At 39.4% G+C, this 18798-nt stretch overlaps 1 protein-coding gene across 4 annotated transcripts in view; it reads left to right on the forward strand.

Moving 5' to 3' along the window:
• ARHGAP28 (Rho GTPase activating protein 28) overlaps window positions 1–18798 on the forward strand; it is an 80985-nt gene that overhangs the window by 28173 nt on the left and 34014 nt on the right. For all 4 annotated transcript variants that reach the window (XM_083822699.1, XM_083822698.1, XM_083822701.1 and 1 more), the window contains one exon: window positions 13856–14058. In XM_083822699.1, the coding sequence (XP_083678825.1) occupies window positions 13856–14058 (203 nt within the window). The remainder of the gene's footprint in view (window positions 1–13855; window positions 14059–18798) is intronic.

Below are 18798 nucleotides of genomic sequence, written 5' to 3' on the forward strand. Positions count from 1 at the left end.
AGAGCAAGTACTTTCTTTTTACCATGTCAGACACAAAGTCTCACAGAAAGGAAATCTAGGCAGCTAACATCCCAGGAGGTTTGACTTTTGCTAGCTAGATTCTTGACTGATTTGTTTAGAAACAGAGAAGCAAATCAGCAGGTTGACTGTGAAATTTCTACTGTATGATTAAAATCCTAGCATTAAGAGATTTTGTTCAGCAAAGAAAGTGTCGTTAGGAGCCACAGATCTGTTCTGTCAGGTTGGAAGAGAGGGCTTACTGGCATCAGGGGCAGTGCCCAAACTGCCTTCTGTGATTTTGTGACTTCTTTTTCATATGTATGGAAGAATTCTGTGGGGTCTCCCATCACCGTTTTTGCTCCTGATTGTTCTCAGTGAAAGTGATCCTGTCCATGCAATGAAAGGGCAGCTAACTCCTAGGCGCTAGGACATTTTCAGGCAGGGCTCTGCAGTGCAATTGAAAAGTGATTCCTAATTCAGAAAATTTCTGAGACACACAGAAATATAGATGGTTCTAAACAGCTACAAATTCTCTGCTGTTGATGTTGTTTCAAGGTAATGACCAAATTCTGATGAAAATGAACCTAGCAACACTAAGCAATAATATAATTTCTTCAAGTTTTAATCACTCTTTAAAAAGTCTCTTAAAATGCATTACTTTTGAAAACATTTGGTAGTGAACTATGCATAAGTGTTTTAATTTATGTCTTTCTCCTACCCAAGAGTCCAATGACTTTGAATATCAAAGTCTGTTCCATTTTTATCTTGAATTAAGCTTCCATTTAGCAGCCAGTCAATGTTGATCCCCTGGTTCATGCCTTATGAAATATTCCATTCTATGTGTTATACGGCTTTTTCACAAAGGCTTTTAGGAGATTGCTAAAATATTCCTTCCCTTTGTTCCAATCTTTGTTGTGTATTCATATAGATATATATTTATTTATTTATATGTATGTATCCATATATATGTATAATAATCTTCTCTTTAGGGTATTGTGTGTATTTCACAAAAGAAAGCACATTACAATACAAACTGACTTTATGGTGGTCTTGCAGAAACTCCTGCCAAGCAAAAGAATAAATAACAGCTGTTTTAATCAAAGCCAAATTTAAAAGATAAAGCTTGAATTTAAGTGGCCAAAATCCCAGAAAATTGGGTGAACTTAATGCCCACAGAAAGAGATAATGAGTCTAATGGTATTCAATGAAGTTGAAGGCAAATTTTCAAACGTCTCTGTGACTTAAAATCCTAAGTGTCACCTTCAAAACCAAGTTTGAATGCAGAAGTATTTACTCTAAGTGTAAGTCCATAGGGTGTGTGCTCTAAACTCTTCAATTGCTTCTGAAAATGAGAGTTAGGTGGTGACTGCCCCCCTTAGTCTTTTTTAGATGCATAACCTGTAGTCACCTGGAAGGCCAAAAAAGATACCAACCCAAGCAGTGGCTGAACACCAAACAAGGATACCAACTGAAACCAAAGAACTAGAGTTATAAACATGATTATTCCCTTATTTTACTGAAAAGCTATCTGGGGTCTCTGTTTTGGATTAAACATGTGAAGAAGTGTTAGCCTGTTCAAAATCCTGTGGAAGCATTTTGAATCAATTGTAACTGATGTAAATATAGCGCTTGACTGGAAATATTCCAGAGTGAGAGAGCTACAACAGTTCAGCCAAGACGCATTATATCAAAAGCATGGATAAGTAATTCAGTGTCCTCGTGGGAAGGATAGCATTACAGCTTCACAACATTCATAAAGTGCCTGTGTTGTGAAAGATCTAATGCGATCATTAAAAGATGGATGAATGCCCTGTGAATCTTCACTTCCTATCATGGATCATGGCTCTTATCTAGGCAGGAGTGGGAAGAGGAGTATGTATTCATGATGACAGAGGACACAACAACAGCTTAGTTGTACCCATTTGACATGAGCATATGAGCTTTCAAACATGATTTACTATGTTTGCATAGCAATATTTATTACTTTTTAAAGGTTATCCAGCCAAGAATATGTACAGGGTTGACAAAGCTCATCTAGAAACTTCAGCCAAGCTCTGTACGACTTACAGAAGATTAGCAGTTCTATTAGTCACAGTGTACCAGACTTTTAAATCATGAACTATCTTTTGTATTTATAATCCTCTTCAGTGGCAAAACATCTGTGTGATTTTAGAGATACCACTTCACCTTCATCAGTAATTCTTATCTGACAACTTCTTGGTGCTCCTGTTATGATGAATTAGCACTTGCCCATATCATTAATTAAATGCCACAGGGGGTAGCTGTTACCAAATTCTTGATCCTGCATCTATCATCCACCACATGATGTTTTTTGACATCTGAGTTCAGATTCCCAGCTGTGACTGAGGAGCTCTCAACACAGATGAAGAGGCAATTCTCCAAAGTCCTTTTTCCATTCTCCCAAGAAGAGTTGGTGCAAGCCTAGTACAGCTTAGAAGAAGTGAGAACGAACCAGTAACTGTCAAAATAGCCAAGAGTAATACCTTCCTGTAATACATGATGTTTATTAAAGGTAGTACATCCTGGCATGGTTCTGGACCATCTTGCATTTGTACTTCCCAGGAAAACATGAATGGACATTTTGTACCTCTGTTAAGATGCTTGAAACTAAGATAATAGTGTCCATCTATATCTTCTGTCTTGAAGACTTCCTTTCAATGAGGGCCCATTTTCCTCAGAAATTTCCAAGATCTACATCTTACTTCCCCAAAGTCAATATTAAGAGACTTGAACTTCCAAACCTTATACATAAAAGTCATTTGCCTGGTTTCAGCAGGGCTGCTTGTAGGATTCAGATTTATTCAAATCACCAAAGAACTGCAAATGAAGGCACCATATTTTGTAAATATTACTAGTCTCTAGCTCCAACAGCTTCAGGAACTGCAATGTATTCGAATAGCTAGCTTTGAAATACCTGGTATGTTGCAGCTTCCCTCAGAATGTTTATGGATGAAATATATGCGATAAACCTCTAAAATAAAATAAGCAGGAGAAAAAAGAAAAAAAAAAAAAGAAGAAAAAGTAGTTGAGGGAAACCAGAAAGATGCTGTATACCATGAGCTGGTATTCCATTTAAGAGGTGATTTTTCTTATTCTGTTATTTGCCTTTTTTATAGACATTGTAGAGAAGTGTAACCTAGTCAAACATTTCCAGCTCTCACTGGAGTCCAAGGTGTTTGGAAGCATCACTGATTCTTTTGGCTCTTTACATAGAAAGGTCATTTTTTTTCACAGGCACATAGTACAAACATTCAAATAAATTAGAAAAATACCATTTTAAATTCAGGGTGTTACCTTGACTATTCCCATGAAGATGTTCCTTCTATCTCTTTATCATGAACCTAGATACCACTTTAAGATCACAGAAAATCTTTTATACCTCATTGATAGGAACTCTATAGCGGAAGTATAAGAAAATGTGGTTGTTTTTTTTTTTTTCCTTTCACTTTTCATTCTTCTGTTGAAGTCTGGAGAATACAATAAAGTAAACTTGATTTTGTAGTCAATTGTTTCCCCTGAAAATGGGAATGTCTGTTGTTTGGAGACCTGTGATCTTGTACTTGGTGTTCCCTGGTTGTTGGCTTTATCTCCTTCAAATTTACCTTACATTCTTCAGCTTTGCTCTGTCCTCTCTTCTGGTTATATCTCCCATCATCTCACCATGACCCTTCACTGTACAGATAATGCTATCAGACTTATCTGACAACTCAAGAGCTTCTTGCCAACACTTTTCTGTGCCTACATTATAAATGAAAATTCTCTAAACAAATTTCCAACAGGAGTCTACTACATACTTTTCTTTAAATTCAGCTTTGTCTTTATGCTTGCACAGTTATGCTTATACAGGCATTGATGCCCCGATGGGAAAGGTTACCAAATAATATATAATTTAATTATAATGTGAATAAAACACCCTAGATTTTTGAACACAAAGAAGACAAGTGAATTAGTGAAAAATTAGGTGTTCATTGTTTGCCTCGCAAATGTTGGTCAAAACTGTTGTAATATAGCTTACTTTTTATGGCTTAAAGGTGAAACTTCCATTGGCTTCAACAGAGTCATAAGAATTTACCTCTGTTAATATGGCCTAGCTGTTTGGGATTTTTTGGTAATTTATTTTTTCAGAATGCAAAGTATGCTTTGATTCTGAACATTTTTTATAAATATTTAGAACTAGTTGGAGAGAGATGCTGGTGCGTGACATTTCCTGATAAGGAAATATGACTGTCATATACCATTGGAGAAAAATGGGGGAACACACCCATCAGCTGCAGTCTCCATCCCTTGCCTGGTGTGTCAGGTCCTCCCTGTGCTGCACTGGTATCTCTTCCATGTGGCTGTGTGCAGAGAGCCCTTCTCAGATGCCTTCCTTGCTCCACCTCTGCTTGAGGTTCTCACCCAGCCCAGCAGCACTCACCTTCTGGAAAACGGAAGAGGTAGGGAGAGAGGAGGGTTTGGGGATAGCTGCAGATGGATTGAAAGGGAGATAGCGGTAGCGATGAGGCTTCATTTGCCTCAAGTCATCCAGAATAAAATCACGGACTATTTTGGACATTAACAAAAGCAATCAACAGGCAACATGCTGAAAATCTACTTTTCTGTATTTTCTGCGTTAGCTGATATATAAACATTGTTCTTCAGATAAAAATAGGGACATAGTGCTTTGAGATAACTCTTCCAGATACCTCATCAACACTTTTTTATTAAGCACTCTAACAAAAGAACAGTCTCTTCAGCAAATTTGGGACTCTTTCCAAAGCAACTCGTATAATCGTTACAAATGTTCTTGAGTGGCGAAAAATAGAATTATGCACACATCTTGATTTGTATTTGGCTACAATATTTTCCAGCAAATTTTTCATTCCTTCTCACTGATTCAGTGTGCCGCAAAGTACAATACACTATGGAAAATACAGTCTGAGGGTTCAGAATTGCCTGACAGCCAACCCAGAGCTGCAGAGAAAAATTTAAATGGTGAGAAGTAAATTTGTTCATGCAATTTTTGTAATCTGTAATAACTCCAGCATTAGCAGTACCACAAAGAAGGATGTTCTGAGTTTAACATAAGGGATAAATTAAACCAGTGAGTTTGTAAAAGTTTATAGCTATCTGAAAATCTGATCCAGGATGTTAATAGTGACAATGTGAAGTTGCTCCACACTCTGATGAAAGATTTAGCAGTATCTTCCCAACATAAACATTGTTTTTCAATAAAATAACTTTAAATGTTTAGCTTAAAAAAATCAAGGTATTTCAGCATTTCAACATTACTTCAGTCCAGTCCTGTGAATACTAATTAGTATGGTGTTCAAAATGTTTTCTGTGGATTGCAGGGTAACTGATAAAAGTCATGACTAAAATGTAAATGAATACATTAGAGACATTCATATTTTGTAGCTTAACCATCTCCCCCCATACAAATTAAAACATTTAAAGAAAATACACTGTCTTACGAAAGTAAGTACTGCTTGTTTGCTTAGTTCCTGAAGCCTTCAAAAAAAAACGTTTACTTAAAAGTGTGCATTAATTATAGGAAGGGACAGAGCAACAGCTGGAGTTCACTGAAAGCAAAGCACAAGGAAAACTTCAAAGACATTTTGCATGACATCAAGCTCCCATTTAGTTTACATGTTCACTCTCTGGAAGTATCTGCCTCCCTTCTTTGGTTATATTAGGGGCTTAAAGAGCTTATACTTGTAATGTATGTAATCACATTAGAAGCCTTCCAATGGATAGCATGGTCCAGTTCTTTATGCTGTTTGCTTAATTCAGCTGAAATGACTGCATTTGTCTCTTGAAGTGCTTCAGAGAGACAAAGTCCTATAAATACTCTGAGCTCATTAACGATAATAATCATGCTGGTTGAAAGGATAGGTCCTTTGATAATGCCTAAAGTAAAAATAAGTAAATATTCTTCCACAGTTACCACATCGATGTAGGCAACATTAGGAGGTGCACTGAGAGCTGTAGCAAGTTTGACCCCTTATATTTCAGTGCTTTTTTCATGACTGACAAGTATTTTCATATTTCTTTTTCTTTAGAATATCTAGTTTGTGATTTTAGAGCCAAAAGTCTCTTAATGCTGTCCATTTTACATCCCGTGTGGGTTTTAATTGGTTTGCTTCTTTGCTTGTTGGATGATTTAAGCTTCATCTGAGTTCTCAAACCTGTATATTTCCTGTAGTTTTAACTGTATCCAGTTGTTTTGTAAATAATGAGTCTGGCTAAGTGTGAGTTGTTGACAAAGGCTCATCAATTTTATTGTGAGAGAAGATCCCTAGTCTGCACACTGCCCCGCACCCTCCTAACCTCCTTAGTATTTGTAGTTGCACATGCACGCATGCATAGTGGCCTGACGTACTCCAGTGGGCTTGAGATGTTGTGATCCCCCTGGGAGTGCTTACACAGCTGTTGCTTACCTTAGAAGTGACACTGCCAGGGCAGTAGGAAGCAAAAGAGAAATACAGCTTTTCCACAGCCTTCCGTGACAGTTTCCTCACTGCCACAGACAGCCGTCTGAGGAGGAACCATGTGAACGTAGCAAAGAATATTGGCCTTGGTGCAGTATCCTAGTTTAGATAGGATCTAATGCAATTGTGCTCCCCCCTTTCATTTTCATTCATGCAATTCTGCTTCATCTTCCCTTGCTACCTGGGGTAATACACTAGGTAGCTGCTTGCACCCAGCTGCAGAATGAAATGTGTCTGCCTTATCCTTACCATACAGCTTAATCAAGCACTTCATGCCAAGGACTGGTATCTTATAGTAGTATCATAGATCTTGATTTCAAATTCTTCCCAAGTCAAATCTGAAGGGTTTGCCTTGGATTTTGGGGTGCTCAGCTACCTAGAAGTCACTCTGGATGACTGCCAGACAGATGGAATTTCTAGAGCCATCTACTCAATATGAGTAGATGAACTATATATTCAGTGCATGGGCATTGAGCCCAACGCTCCTGGAGGTTCTGATCAGCATTAAGGTGTATGTAGAGTGAACTGACAGATTCACTGGGTTCAGTGTTCAGACACAAAACATTTGTACTATACATGCACAATAGATCAAATATTTTCTGGTAGCGTGGGTTTTACTAAAACTACAGTACATGGCCCACGTGCATATGTTTCTTCCTCAAAAACCTTGGTCTGCCCTAGATATGTGGATTTGTTTCATAAAAAATAATTAATTGGGTTTAAGCAAACACCAACAGAACAGAAGAATTTGTCACATTTAACAACAGAAATGTGTTAGAAATTTTTACGATGTTTAAACTGGCTGCACACAACCACAACTTTGGCCTGCTGTAGGCCGTGTCTAGATGGATTTTATCTTGTCCATACCTGTTGAAACTTACATCTACTATATTCTGCCATGATCTGCTAAATCTTAAGAATTCAAAACTAGTGTATCATGCTGCCTCTTAATCTATAAGAAAAGAATTCTTTTCCAATTCACTTGGGAAAAAAAAAAAGGGGGGGTGGTAACAGAACATACTCTTGTTAGTGTTAATCATTTGGGAATCCCTTCTGCCCTTTAGAAACAGCCTTGTTAGGACAATGAAGACAAAATACAGTCACTTTCAGATTTTGACAGACACATTGAAACTATGTAGTGCACATAGTTCTCAGTTGCATCAAGCCAGCTCTGAAATGATGTGATTGCCAGTGTGGAGGGGAGGTCTGGGTCATGTCCCCAAAGGTCATCATTGCCAGCAGGCAATACCTAGAAAGTATACTCCCGCACTCCCCTAGCTCAAAGGGTCTGATTGTGAGAGCCCCCACACTGACACGCACAAACAGAGAGAGATTCTTCTGCAATCTCCATGCTCAGCCGCAGAGCAGTCACAATGTGACCCTTGTAGATGGGGGACTTCCGTGCCACTTATGAAAAAGTTGCGAAAGAGAGCTGAAGGAGCCAAGGTGAAATGCATTTTTAAACGCTGGCAGGTAGCACTGGTGTGCGGACTTTATAGCTGAATGTCCTGACTCCTGCTACTACGTTGCAGGTGAGTAATGAATAAATAAATGAAACTCTTTTAAGTATCGCAAGTCCTTTAAATCTTATAAGTCTTTTCTCTATTATGCCTTTAAGTCTTAATGCTAGTTAAACAAGTCCCTTTGGTCAAAAAAAAAATGCTTGTGGAGACAGAAAAGGATCTTTAAAAATAAAATGAATAGTTAACAGAAGTATATTTTGTAGAATGCTTTGTAGAATACAAAGACATGCCAAGTACCGAATTCATGTGTTTCCAAGTCTAGCTGATATAGTAATGTAATAACTCTGTGTAATAACTGTTTATTTTCAAACCCAGCTTTGTAACGAAGCAATGAGTTAATATGATTTTGGAGTTCTGTTAGGCAACAGGATGAAAAGATTCTTACTGAAATTAAGTTGTATTTTTCTTCTCACTCTGTTGCAAGAGAGGCTCAGTGACACTTCAGGGAAATCAATGAGCATAATATGTTACATATTTGTTATGCTAGATGTTAGAGAATGAAAGGTAAAACTTAAGGGTCCAACTTTCCTAACATCTGCAAAATAACCAGAAAAAGAAGTATGCAGATGGAGTTGGGGGGATATTGTCTGAGATAGACTCCGCTCTGTAATTAGATGCCACTGAGCACAAAGAGAAGGAAGCAAGCAGACAGCAAACAGCAGTGGATCTGGGTTGCAGGAAGGAACCAGAAGACGAGAGATTTGGGGGAAGAGTGCTGCCTAAAAACAAGTCATGAACTGTGAACAAAGATACCATTTCCTCCTTTGCCTACAGCTTGTACATGTTAAAAAAAATAAATAAATAATAAAAAAGGAAATATTGGTACATGATTGCTTCATAAAAATTCAGAACAGACAAAAATGTTCATAACAAAAAGGAAGAAATGTTTTTTTCTTTCTCAAGGCAAGGTAACATCCCTTTTTTTACATTTGGGAAAAGCTGAGCAGAAATAATTATTTTTTGTCAAAAGTTTAACGTCCCTTTTTTTACATTTGGGAAAAGCTGAGCAGAAATAGAGTAATTATTTTTTGTCAGAAGTTGGTGAGTCGTTATGATAAACTGAAAAACAGAAAGACAGGGGACGGACAACTGCACGGTACTCTGACATTGTTGTGTTATGAAGGTGCTACTGACTTCACTGGGCTGACTAGATACACTGATAGAATGATTACAATATGAATCGGTAGCTCTTGGTGTTAAAATGACCGGGAGAATTTACTTTCTTCACCTTCCCTACTCCTGTAAATGCATCTAATTATGGTGAAGCAGGTTCAGAACCTGCTGAATGGAGTGAAACACGGTGAGCCACAAGAGTTAGATGTCCTGTCTTTGTGTAAACAAGGATTAAATACTAGTTTTAACTACAAGGTGTCTTTATTGCTCCTCATCTATTTTATGGATTCTTTACCACACATTACTTAATTAAACCGAAAACACAAGCCTAGCTTTATCATTAGTCAGCCTGGGAGCAATCATTAGGTGTCACTGAACCAGCTCTTCATGCGGTTTGACTAACCTTCGCTTTGGGGATAGGATAAGAATTGCTCATTGGATTTGACATGGCTATCCCAAAATCAATGTGTGCTGTCAGACCCTGAGAAGCTCACTTCTACGTGATACACAGAACATAAAATGTAAGTTCAGTGGGCCTGCTTTGCTATTGCATTTCATCAGCACTGCAAACACAACACCAGTGCAAACCTGGAGTCACATGCTGTTGAATCAGCTTCCTTGTGCCCAATGGAAATACCCAGGTTTGCAAAAAACTTTCCATGGAAAGCCCTCTACACGATAGCATCATGTTTCTCCTTACTCGCACTCTTTAACTCTTTTTTTCTGTGACCAATGCCCAGCAATAGAGGTTTTTTTGATAACATTGGCCATTGTAGTATACTTTTGCCTCTTTTCCTTTTCAAGTATTTGTGTTTGTGTTGGTATTTTTTTTCTTCTATTTGCATCCTGAAAACAGTTTCAGCTCATTCAGTGGAGTCACTGTAGTTTTGTTTCATGTTTTAAGATTCACCCTTTTCTCCTAGCATTTTCCATCTAGGAAGCCAGGATCTGAGATCCCTTTTGTATTGAATTTTAGTCAGCCTTCCAGATTAGCTCACCACTGCATCTGTGTGTGAGGGAGCAAATGAAATGGAGCATGAACTTCGTGATTGCTACTTGTCTAGCAAGACTGCTGTTCAGAATTTCTGTAAGAACAACACTTGGCTTAGTAGAAAAATATATATATATATTACCCTTGTAAACTTCTATACAGACACTGAGGAAAAGGACAAACAAGCCAGAAAGCCTAGAGGGTGAGAAATCTGTTGGGAGCATAGGTTTTCTGCTGCCAGAGTTCCCAGGTGACAGGCAACCTGGGCTTGTTGAGCTGTTTCTGAGACAGGCTTGCTCAGTCAGTGCTCATTGTGTCCTTCAAGAATGAATTAAAAGCAGTGAAGAATATGCTTTGCTTCCTTAGTAGGATTTCTTTTTTCCTGAAACTGTTTTTAGCAGCTTTGGTTGGAGGAAGTGGAGACAACTGCCATTATCACATAAAAGAAAGACCACTTCCACCAGCACAGAAGCTCCAGGTATATGGGTCAAAATGGCAACTGGAGATCTTTTCAAACAAGTCAGTTTTTAATAGCAAGACTCAGAATAATTGGAGAAGGTTTGTACCAGACCAGTGGGAAGCAAATTTCAGTTGTTTACCAATAAGGATAAAACATCTCTGCCTGATCTTTCTTGTTACGGGAATTTCACACAGTGTGATTTTATCTGTACTGAGATAACAAGTCTCAGATATGAGGTTCTCAGGAGACTTTGTTCAGCTGATTTTCCAAATAAGCTCCATACTTTTAATATTGTTGTAAATGCATGTTGATTACCCGGTAACCTTAGACGTATTTGGTAAAGCTGGTTGTCACAGCAGTTGTTGCCAGGCTACATGGTCTGTTTTGCATTTAGCTTTTTGGTATGGTAATATTACAAAATAACATACTCGCTGTGGGGAGAAAAGAAACAACCCGCAAAGCCTCTTTCATCCTAATATGGTGAAATAAAAAGCATTGGTTTGAGTTAGCTGAAGTGCTGATGGAGTCAAAGCCCGGGGATCAGTCTGGTGTGGTGCCCGAAGAGCACAAGGGTCATGGTCAAGACTCACATTGGGAGGGCAGGAAATGTTTAAATTCCCTGACCATGACTAAATGATGGGAGGCAGCAATGCTGTGAGGGAAAAAGCCCTCTTCTCATCCCAGCACGCCTTTGACTCCCGCATGGTGAGAGCTTTTCTTCCTGTGAGTGCTGCTGCAGGAGCTCCGGGCTGCGCTGTACAGCAGATGGGTGGACTTGTTTTAACAAAGGTTTAGACCAACACTAATATTGGTTACCCAGTGGGCAGCAGCCTGGGGCAGAGCCCTGGGCTACAGAGGAAGCCGAGGAGGGACAGGCTGTAGCGGGAGGTCAGCACCCACCACCCGCCTGACACCAGCCCTTGCTGTAGGCTCTCTGCTTCTACAGCGCGGGGTGGAAAGGGGCCCCAAATGTCTCTGGAGTGCCAGGAAACTTTGCCTTTTTCCTTATTTGTGTTTGCTATCACCTCTTAAACAAAGGAGCGCAGCTTTTCGTAGCAGTAAGTGATTGGCTGGTGGGGGCTGTTTCCCCGTCCCAGCCACCTCCCGGCTGAAGGCACGGAGTTTTCCTGGCTGCTTCTCAGGGGTTTGGCTTCTCCTAGCTAAGACCTCTGCTTAGGGACACTCGGCACAGTATTAACTCATGATATCTGAGCTCTGCAAAGCTTGAAGCTTTGTTTCCTTGCTGGTGGTGATGCAAGGAAGGCAGAAAAGCAAACCCAGAAAACAGAGGTCCCACAACCTCCAGCAGCAAACTCCAGCAGTTAGGGTTTATCAGGTACCTTGGTCACATGAGGCTTCACAAACAAACACCAGCTGAAGATCTCACGTCTCCCCAGCGGGAGAGCTCCTCGGAAAGCACGCCAATAGCTTTAACCACATTTGTGTCGCAAATTCTTCTCGTATTTGGCGACTGGGGCTTGTCCTAATTAAAACAACAAGAGTTTCAGTAATGTGTTTAAAAACAGGCAGTCATTTGCTGTTTGTGAGGAAATAAGAAGAAAAAAAAAAAGAAGAAGAAACACTGAAGATGGCACCTCTTTTTCTGGGGGATATTTGTCTCCATAGCATAACAGCACATTTTATTCTGCTGAAATATTGCCACTTGTCTGAAAGCTTTGCTTGTCTGCAGCCGGCTAGCAGCACGTGGGCAGGTTTGGCAACCAAATTGTCCACATCACACCCCCCTGTGTTTGGAAAGAGGCAAAGGCCTGAGCTTTGCTTTCATCAAGCACTGATAACATCAGAGAAGATGGATTTGTTGTGCTGCATTGTATCCACTGCAACTTCCCAACCTTGGGCTCAGACCTAACGCATAGAGAATTGCCTGGGACCACCCAGATGACGGGAAGAGGCTCCAGGAAGCTCAGGGAAGCAGGCAGCCCTTCGCTGGGCAGGGGGGATGCAGCAGCAGCCATGCAAACAGGGAAAAGCATGTCCAGTTGGCTTCATTAAATAACACAATGTTTGTACATCCATTATGAGACCTTGGACAAGAGGGGAAACACTGAAAAGGAAGTGTCTTTTTCTTTTTTTTTTTTTTTAATGGAGTAAAAGTAATGTCTGTGGTTTTAAACAAAGGGCTGTTGGCAGGATGATGCCATAAAGGAAAGGAAGAGAAAGGGAAACCATATTTGAATTAATTCAGATAAGTGAAGGCCAGAAGAGCTTATGACATAATTTTCCATTAATTCATGTAGTCTAGCTCTCTGCCATAATTATGTTACCTCCTGACTCCTTTGTTGGTTGGTATTACTGTTTACTGTAATTACTGTAATTACGCTTACAAAAGCTGCTCATAGTATTGCTGTTTTAATAATGTGAAAAAACAAAGACAAGACTTTAGTGGTGGGTATTTCGTAAAATTTTCTATGAAGTTGTGTAACTATCTTCAGCTGTAAGAATTTACAATGGGAAAAGACAAAAACAAAGGAACAAGAATCTAATTTCTTGGTTTACTAAAAATCCTAAAATAATTTAAGGAAAGGAATCCTTATGTTGAATCATAACTTGAAATTTGATTTTTAGTGAATCAATTTTCTTTAAAGCTTAGATCAAAACCTTCCATTTGACCTGAAACATTATTTTATTTCAAAAACAATTTTTGTTAAAATTTCATTTATTTTAATTTCATTTTAAAAAAATGAGTTATTTTAAATAGGATTTTCAAACAGAAAAGGTAACTATTCTTCTGGATTAAAGTATTTCATGTATGTTTTTTTTCTTTACAATATGCACAGTTACTGAAGTCAAGTTTGTAAAATATTTCAGTGTTCCCAACTCTAACTACTTTTCCCCGAAGAAGTTTTCACTGAAGAATTTCAACAAGTAAGCAAAAAAAGGAAGGGAAAGAAAGAAAAATTGAGACATAAAAAAGTTAAAATATTTTCTCATTGCCTCATTAGATGGGTGGCAGAGTTAGGAAAAGAAATTGAATATCCTGAGTTCCCCTCTAGGGTGTAAACCACTAAAAGTCATTAAAGAGATAAATTGTTAGATGCAAAACAAATTTCAAGTCATAACTGTTATGAGCAACAGAGATCATGAAGACCACCAGAACTGTACATATTGCCTCCAACATCTTGTTCCTGCTTTATTGGTACAGCTATATTTGAAGCCCTAGCTGCACATCTTGTCTACATGCTAGAAAAAAAAAAAAAAAAAAGAAAAGAAAAAAGAAAAAAAAAAGTATATTTCTTATATCCCTCTCTCTTTTCAGAAAATCTCTTCCTCGCTGCCGAAGAATTAACAGGATGCTTTCCAATGAGTCCACGCCTCCTCCTGCATTCAGTCGCTCCAATTCTCAGGCCTCCATGGACAGCACCTCCATGGAGGACTTCTGGTGTGAAGTGGAGAGCATCAAGGAGAGCAGTGAAGATGGGCCTGAAGAAGCAACGCTTTTGGAGTTCAAACCTGCTGATGGTAAGCATGTGAACACCACTTCTTCCTCACACCTTGGCTTTGCCTTGTCTGATCGGTGATGCCCTGATCTCCTTCCCACCCAGTATGAGCAAGATTAAAATACAGACTAGTTTGAGCCAGAAAAGAGAGGCAATAAATGAAAACTTTATCTCCAGCATTAAATAATCTAAACCAAATGCTAAAAAGGGAGCTAAAAGTTCATTTAGTATATTGGAATTTTCCACTTTCTGGCTTTTGGTAGGATATAAAGCAGAAGTTATGAAAGTCTTGAAGCAATTTTTGGTTAGATATCATTCGGTGCTATCAGAAATTTGATAACTGCCTGTTTCTCTGAGATTGCCCAATGTAGATGTAATTCAAGGAGAGATTAGAAATGAGTTTGAATACACAGATGCCTATGTCGTTCAGCCTCTTCGCTCATTAAAATTCATTGATCACTTGTACAAATTATGCTGAAGGTATTATTACTTCATTCTGTTCCCTTAACATTTTCACCTCTCCTTTTTCATAATGTATTTGGAATAACATGCAATAATTTGCATTAGCTTGTTGTTATGCAGTTATGTGTTAGATGATTTGATAACATCTGGAATAGCAGTTCTCAATTTTTTTCCAGTTACGACCCCACTTACAAATGCATTATATTGTGCAACACAAAATACCAGCTCCTACTATAGGGTGAAACTGAATTTCTTCTGGGGTCATGACCCACAGATTGCTGCAGCCCTTTTGTGATCATGACCACGAGCCTGGGAATAACTGATCTAAGGATAGATTTTGAAAGAATAGTGTATTCTTTCCATGCAATTAGTAACATGAGTGACGGTGTATTTTCTTACCTTTACATGCAATAGGATGTCATTCATTCTGCTACCAGGAAAAAGGTTGAAAAGGGGGAAAGGGTGCTACTTTACTCAGCAACCAAAGTGTAACCAGTCGTGATAAGTACCCTACACAGAGGTATCTAGCTCCAACTATATATTGTTCCCATGGGGAATACCTCCAACTCACTAGTTCCGGGTAGAGCTGTCTTGGGAAGACCTCTGTTTACCAAAAGTCGCAGTCTGCTATGAGGGCCACGATCTGTCAGCTTAAGTCTAAACTGCACTTCTTTGTGATGGTCTGTGGTCTCATAAAAAGACAGATCAAGGTGTAACATTGAAACTTTTTGGTTATTGTTATAGTAACTCAGAAAAGCAATCTGCCTCAATCAGTTTGACCTCGCTGGGGAAAGGTGCCCTTGAGGCTAAAAGTCTCTTGGGTGCACTCGGCAAAAGTATTGCCAGCAGATCAAGAGAAGTGATCCTTCTGCTCTTCTCAGTGCTGGTGAGGTCGCACCCAGAGTGCTGGGCTGGCCAGCACAAGAGAGACCTAGACATACTGGAAAGAGTCCAATGGAGGGTTACAAAGATGTTGTAGGGACAGGAGCACCTCTCCTATGAGGAGAGGCTGAAAGATTTGGGACTGTTTGGCCTGGAGAAGGCTCAGGAGGGGATCTTAGCAACATGCCTAAATACCTGAAGGGAAGGTGCAAAGAAGATGGAGCCAGGCTCTTTTCAGCGGTGCCCAGTGCCAGGACAAGAGGCAGTGGGCACAGACTGGAGCACAGGAGGCTCCCTGTGAGTACCAGGCCACACTTGTGTGCTGTGCAGGTGGCCGAGCACTGGCACAGGCTGCCCAGAGAGGTTGTTGGGTCTCCTCCTTTGAGATCTTCAGAAGCTGCCTGGACGTGGTGCTGGGCACCCTACTTGAGGAGGCGGTTGAAGTAGGTGACCTCCAGAGGTCCCATCCCACCTCAGCCATTCCGTGAAAACTCCTGTCTGATCATGCTCTGCAGCTTGGAAACCCCAGAAAGCTGAGATTGTGAATCTCATGGTGACTCCTTCATGCAGCTGTCAACATGAACAGTCTGTGACTTGTATCCAGTGTCAGGGGAAGGTCGCTTATCTGTGAGGTACCAAGCCAGTTAAATTAGCAGGACAAGGCAATACAGGAACCCATGTTCCCAGTTCTCACAAGCTTCTCTGTTGCTCTCATCACTGCTGAACTAAATCTTCACAACAGTGCAAACTGTGCTGCAGTCCCATGTTATCCTTTCTCTGATTATGCCTCATTAAATTACATTGATTTTTTCCTCTCTGTCGTGAATTAAAAATGAGACCACAATGTAAACTACAATACATCTCCACACTTCATTTACCTTCATACTGTTGTTTTAAACACATATATATTACATACACCCACACACAACAAGGGAGTGCTTGTACTACTTATTAACTTCAGTAAAATATTCAGTCTGAGATTATAAATCTTGGAAACAATCATGAGTTGTATTAAGCTACTAATAGGATAATACTCCTTGCCAAGGATCAAAACACTGGAAATCGATGTGGAAGTCCCCAGGATAAAATTAAAACAAATATTTGTCACCCTGTTGAGATTTCTTTGAGAGGAAGAGGTGCAGAATCCTTAGGAAGGAACCAACAGGGTGGCAGCAGCCAGGCACCAATGATATTGTCAAAGCCATAATGCTGCTTTTTGCCAGACAACATGTGCAATAGGAAAATATCTGAGCACTTATTCTGTTGACATGTGTAACTAAGGGCAAGAAAAGTAGAAGATCATAATAAATGACACAAGGGATGAAAATGCAGGGGAAGCAGAAGTCATGGGGTGTTTAAGATGGCAGTGACATGCAGAACTCCTTTTAACACTTAGCGTTACAAAGCTGAGATGGTGTGAGTCATTTGGGCTTACATCTGAAATTCAAACAAAGTCACACCTCTTTCCTAGCAGTCTCTAAGTGAAGGAAAAAAAAAAAAAAAAAACAAAAAGGAAAAAAAAAAACAGAGAGAGAGAGAGAAAGAGAGAGAGAGAGAACTACCAGCCAGAGGGAATCCTCTCTATTATCTGTTTATCTTCTGACGGAGCAGAATCAACCAGTGTCAAGACCATGCTGTGTAAGTTGCTACCACTGCAAAAATAATGTTTTGTAAAATGATGTGATTTTATTAGCCCTCATTTAAAAGTATTTTCATAAAATTTTGAGGATTTCTAATGCAGGAATTCCTTCTCTGTAATAGTTTTACTCCTTTGGTTGTTGTCGTTATTTCTTAGCCTATTGTTTGTGAACAGTTGGAAAAGGAAATGGAAAAAAGCCAGAGAAAACAAGTCACAGGGGTGGCTGGTAAGCAGGCAGAATTACATGTCTGCTTTACTATTTTTCATAGCATCACGAAAGCCAAGTTTGATTAAAAACTAAATTCTTGGAAAGAATATGTCAGGACAAAAGCCAAAATGAATATAATTAAGAAAATGGAACATGAATGGATGTGGCTAGAACATCAACATACAGAAATGAAAAGAGGGCTTGTTAGAGTGAGGATGGCAGAAGTACTACAGGTTCAAAACTGACAGAGGAGGAAAAGGAACAGCCAGTCATCCTGTCTGTGAATGTGGAAAGTATCTGAGTGGAGACAAGCAGTTTCATGGGATACAGAACTAGTCACACCCCAGTCTAACACAGAGCTAGGTTTTTAACAGCAGATATTTTTTTAGAGCTTTGCAAAGAGACAAGGCAATTAACAATGAAGTCAGTGATGGCACTTGTGTAAGTTGCTTTCCCTTGCCCCTGCTGATGAGAACTGTAATTTTCCCTTTTGTATATCTAACTGCCAAAGTGCTGTAAACTGGTGTCCATCAATCTGTCTGCAATCTGGTGGTGTCAAGAAGAGGCAATACAGAAAGAGTGGGAATACCAGCCTGCCATTAAGATCACTTCTGTGAGAGGAACAATGAGCGTATTGACTAGTCGTTTTACAGAACAGTCTGCAAATTAGTCCATTTCCTCTTTGATGTGTTTATTTGCAATACCTTTCCTTCAGTCAAAGCTGGAATACAATTACTGTTTTGATTGCCTTGTCTCAAACAGCATATTGCTGAGCTAGGATCATTCACAAGCAGAATAAAAATGAAGGCCCTTAAAATCTCCTGTGTGAAAAGAGATTTAAAAAGGCAATGATTGTTTACTTCAGAAAGCAGATAAATAAAATGTCAATGACAGCAAAATTTGAAATTACAAAATGAGTCAGAGAAGGTAGATTGGAAGTTTCTCCCTGTCCTACAGTGACAGGAAATATTCACTCAACATAACAGTTAGCAAACCAAAACCCAAAGAAAGCAAGCAATGTTTCACACAGTGCATAATCTCACTGTGGATCCAGTTGGGAAGCAGGAATTGAACAGGACTCGATAAGCTATTAGTCACTGATCTGGGTATCAAGAAACCCTGGGGTGTAGAGTGCTAGCCAGCATTTAACTATTAGAAATTGGATGATATCTAGCGTGCAAAGTTAGCTATTTCTGCACCTTCCACCCCTGCCTGCCCTCTTTGATACCTACCCCTACTTCCTCATTAGTGGGTGGCTCTGGCTCTTAATCATCTTGTCCAAAACAAGCTATTAGACTATGTGGACATCCACCTTTTCTCAATGTGTCCTCTTCATAAAGCGTGTGGTTACTAGCTAGCTGGCTGAGGATTTTTATGCAGCTTAAATCTTCTCATCCTTCATGTGGAAACACATTATTGTATTGTATCACTACTTCAGTATTCTTGCTTATTTGAAATGGAATGACAACTTAATTTCCACCTGCCAAATGGTTTCATCTGTTATGATGTGGTTTAAGTGATAGCTGAGGGGTGTTATGCTCTTGAATGAAGGGTTAGCTTTTAGCAAGCTT

This window comes from Anser anser (genome assembly GCF_964211835.1).
Source record: "Anser anser genome assembly, chromosome: 2".
Taxonomy (NCBI): Eukaryota; Metazoa; Chordata; class Aves; order Anseriformes; family Anatidae; genus Anser; species Anser anser.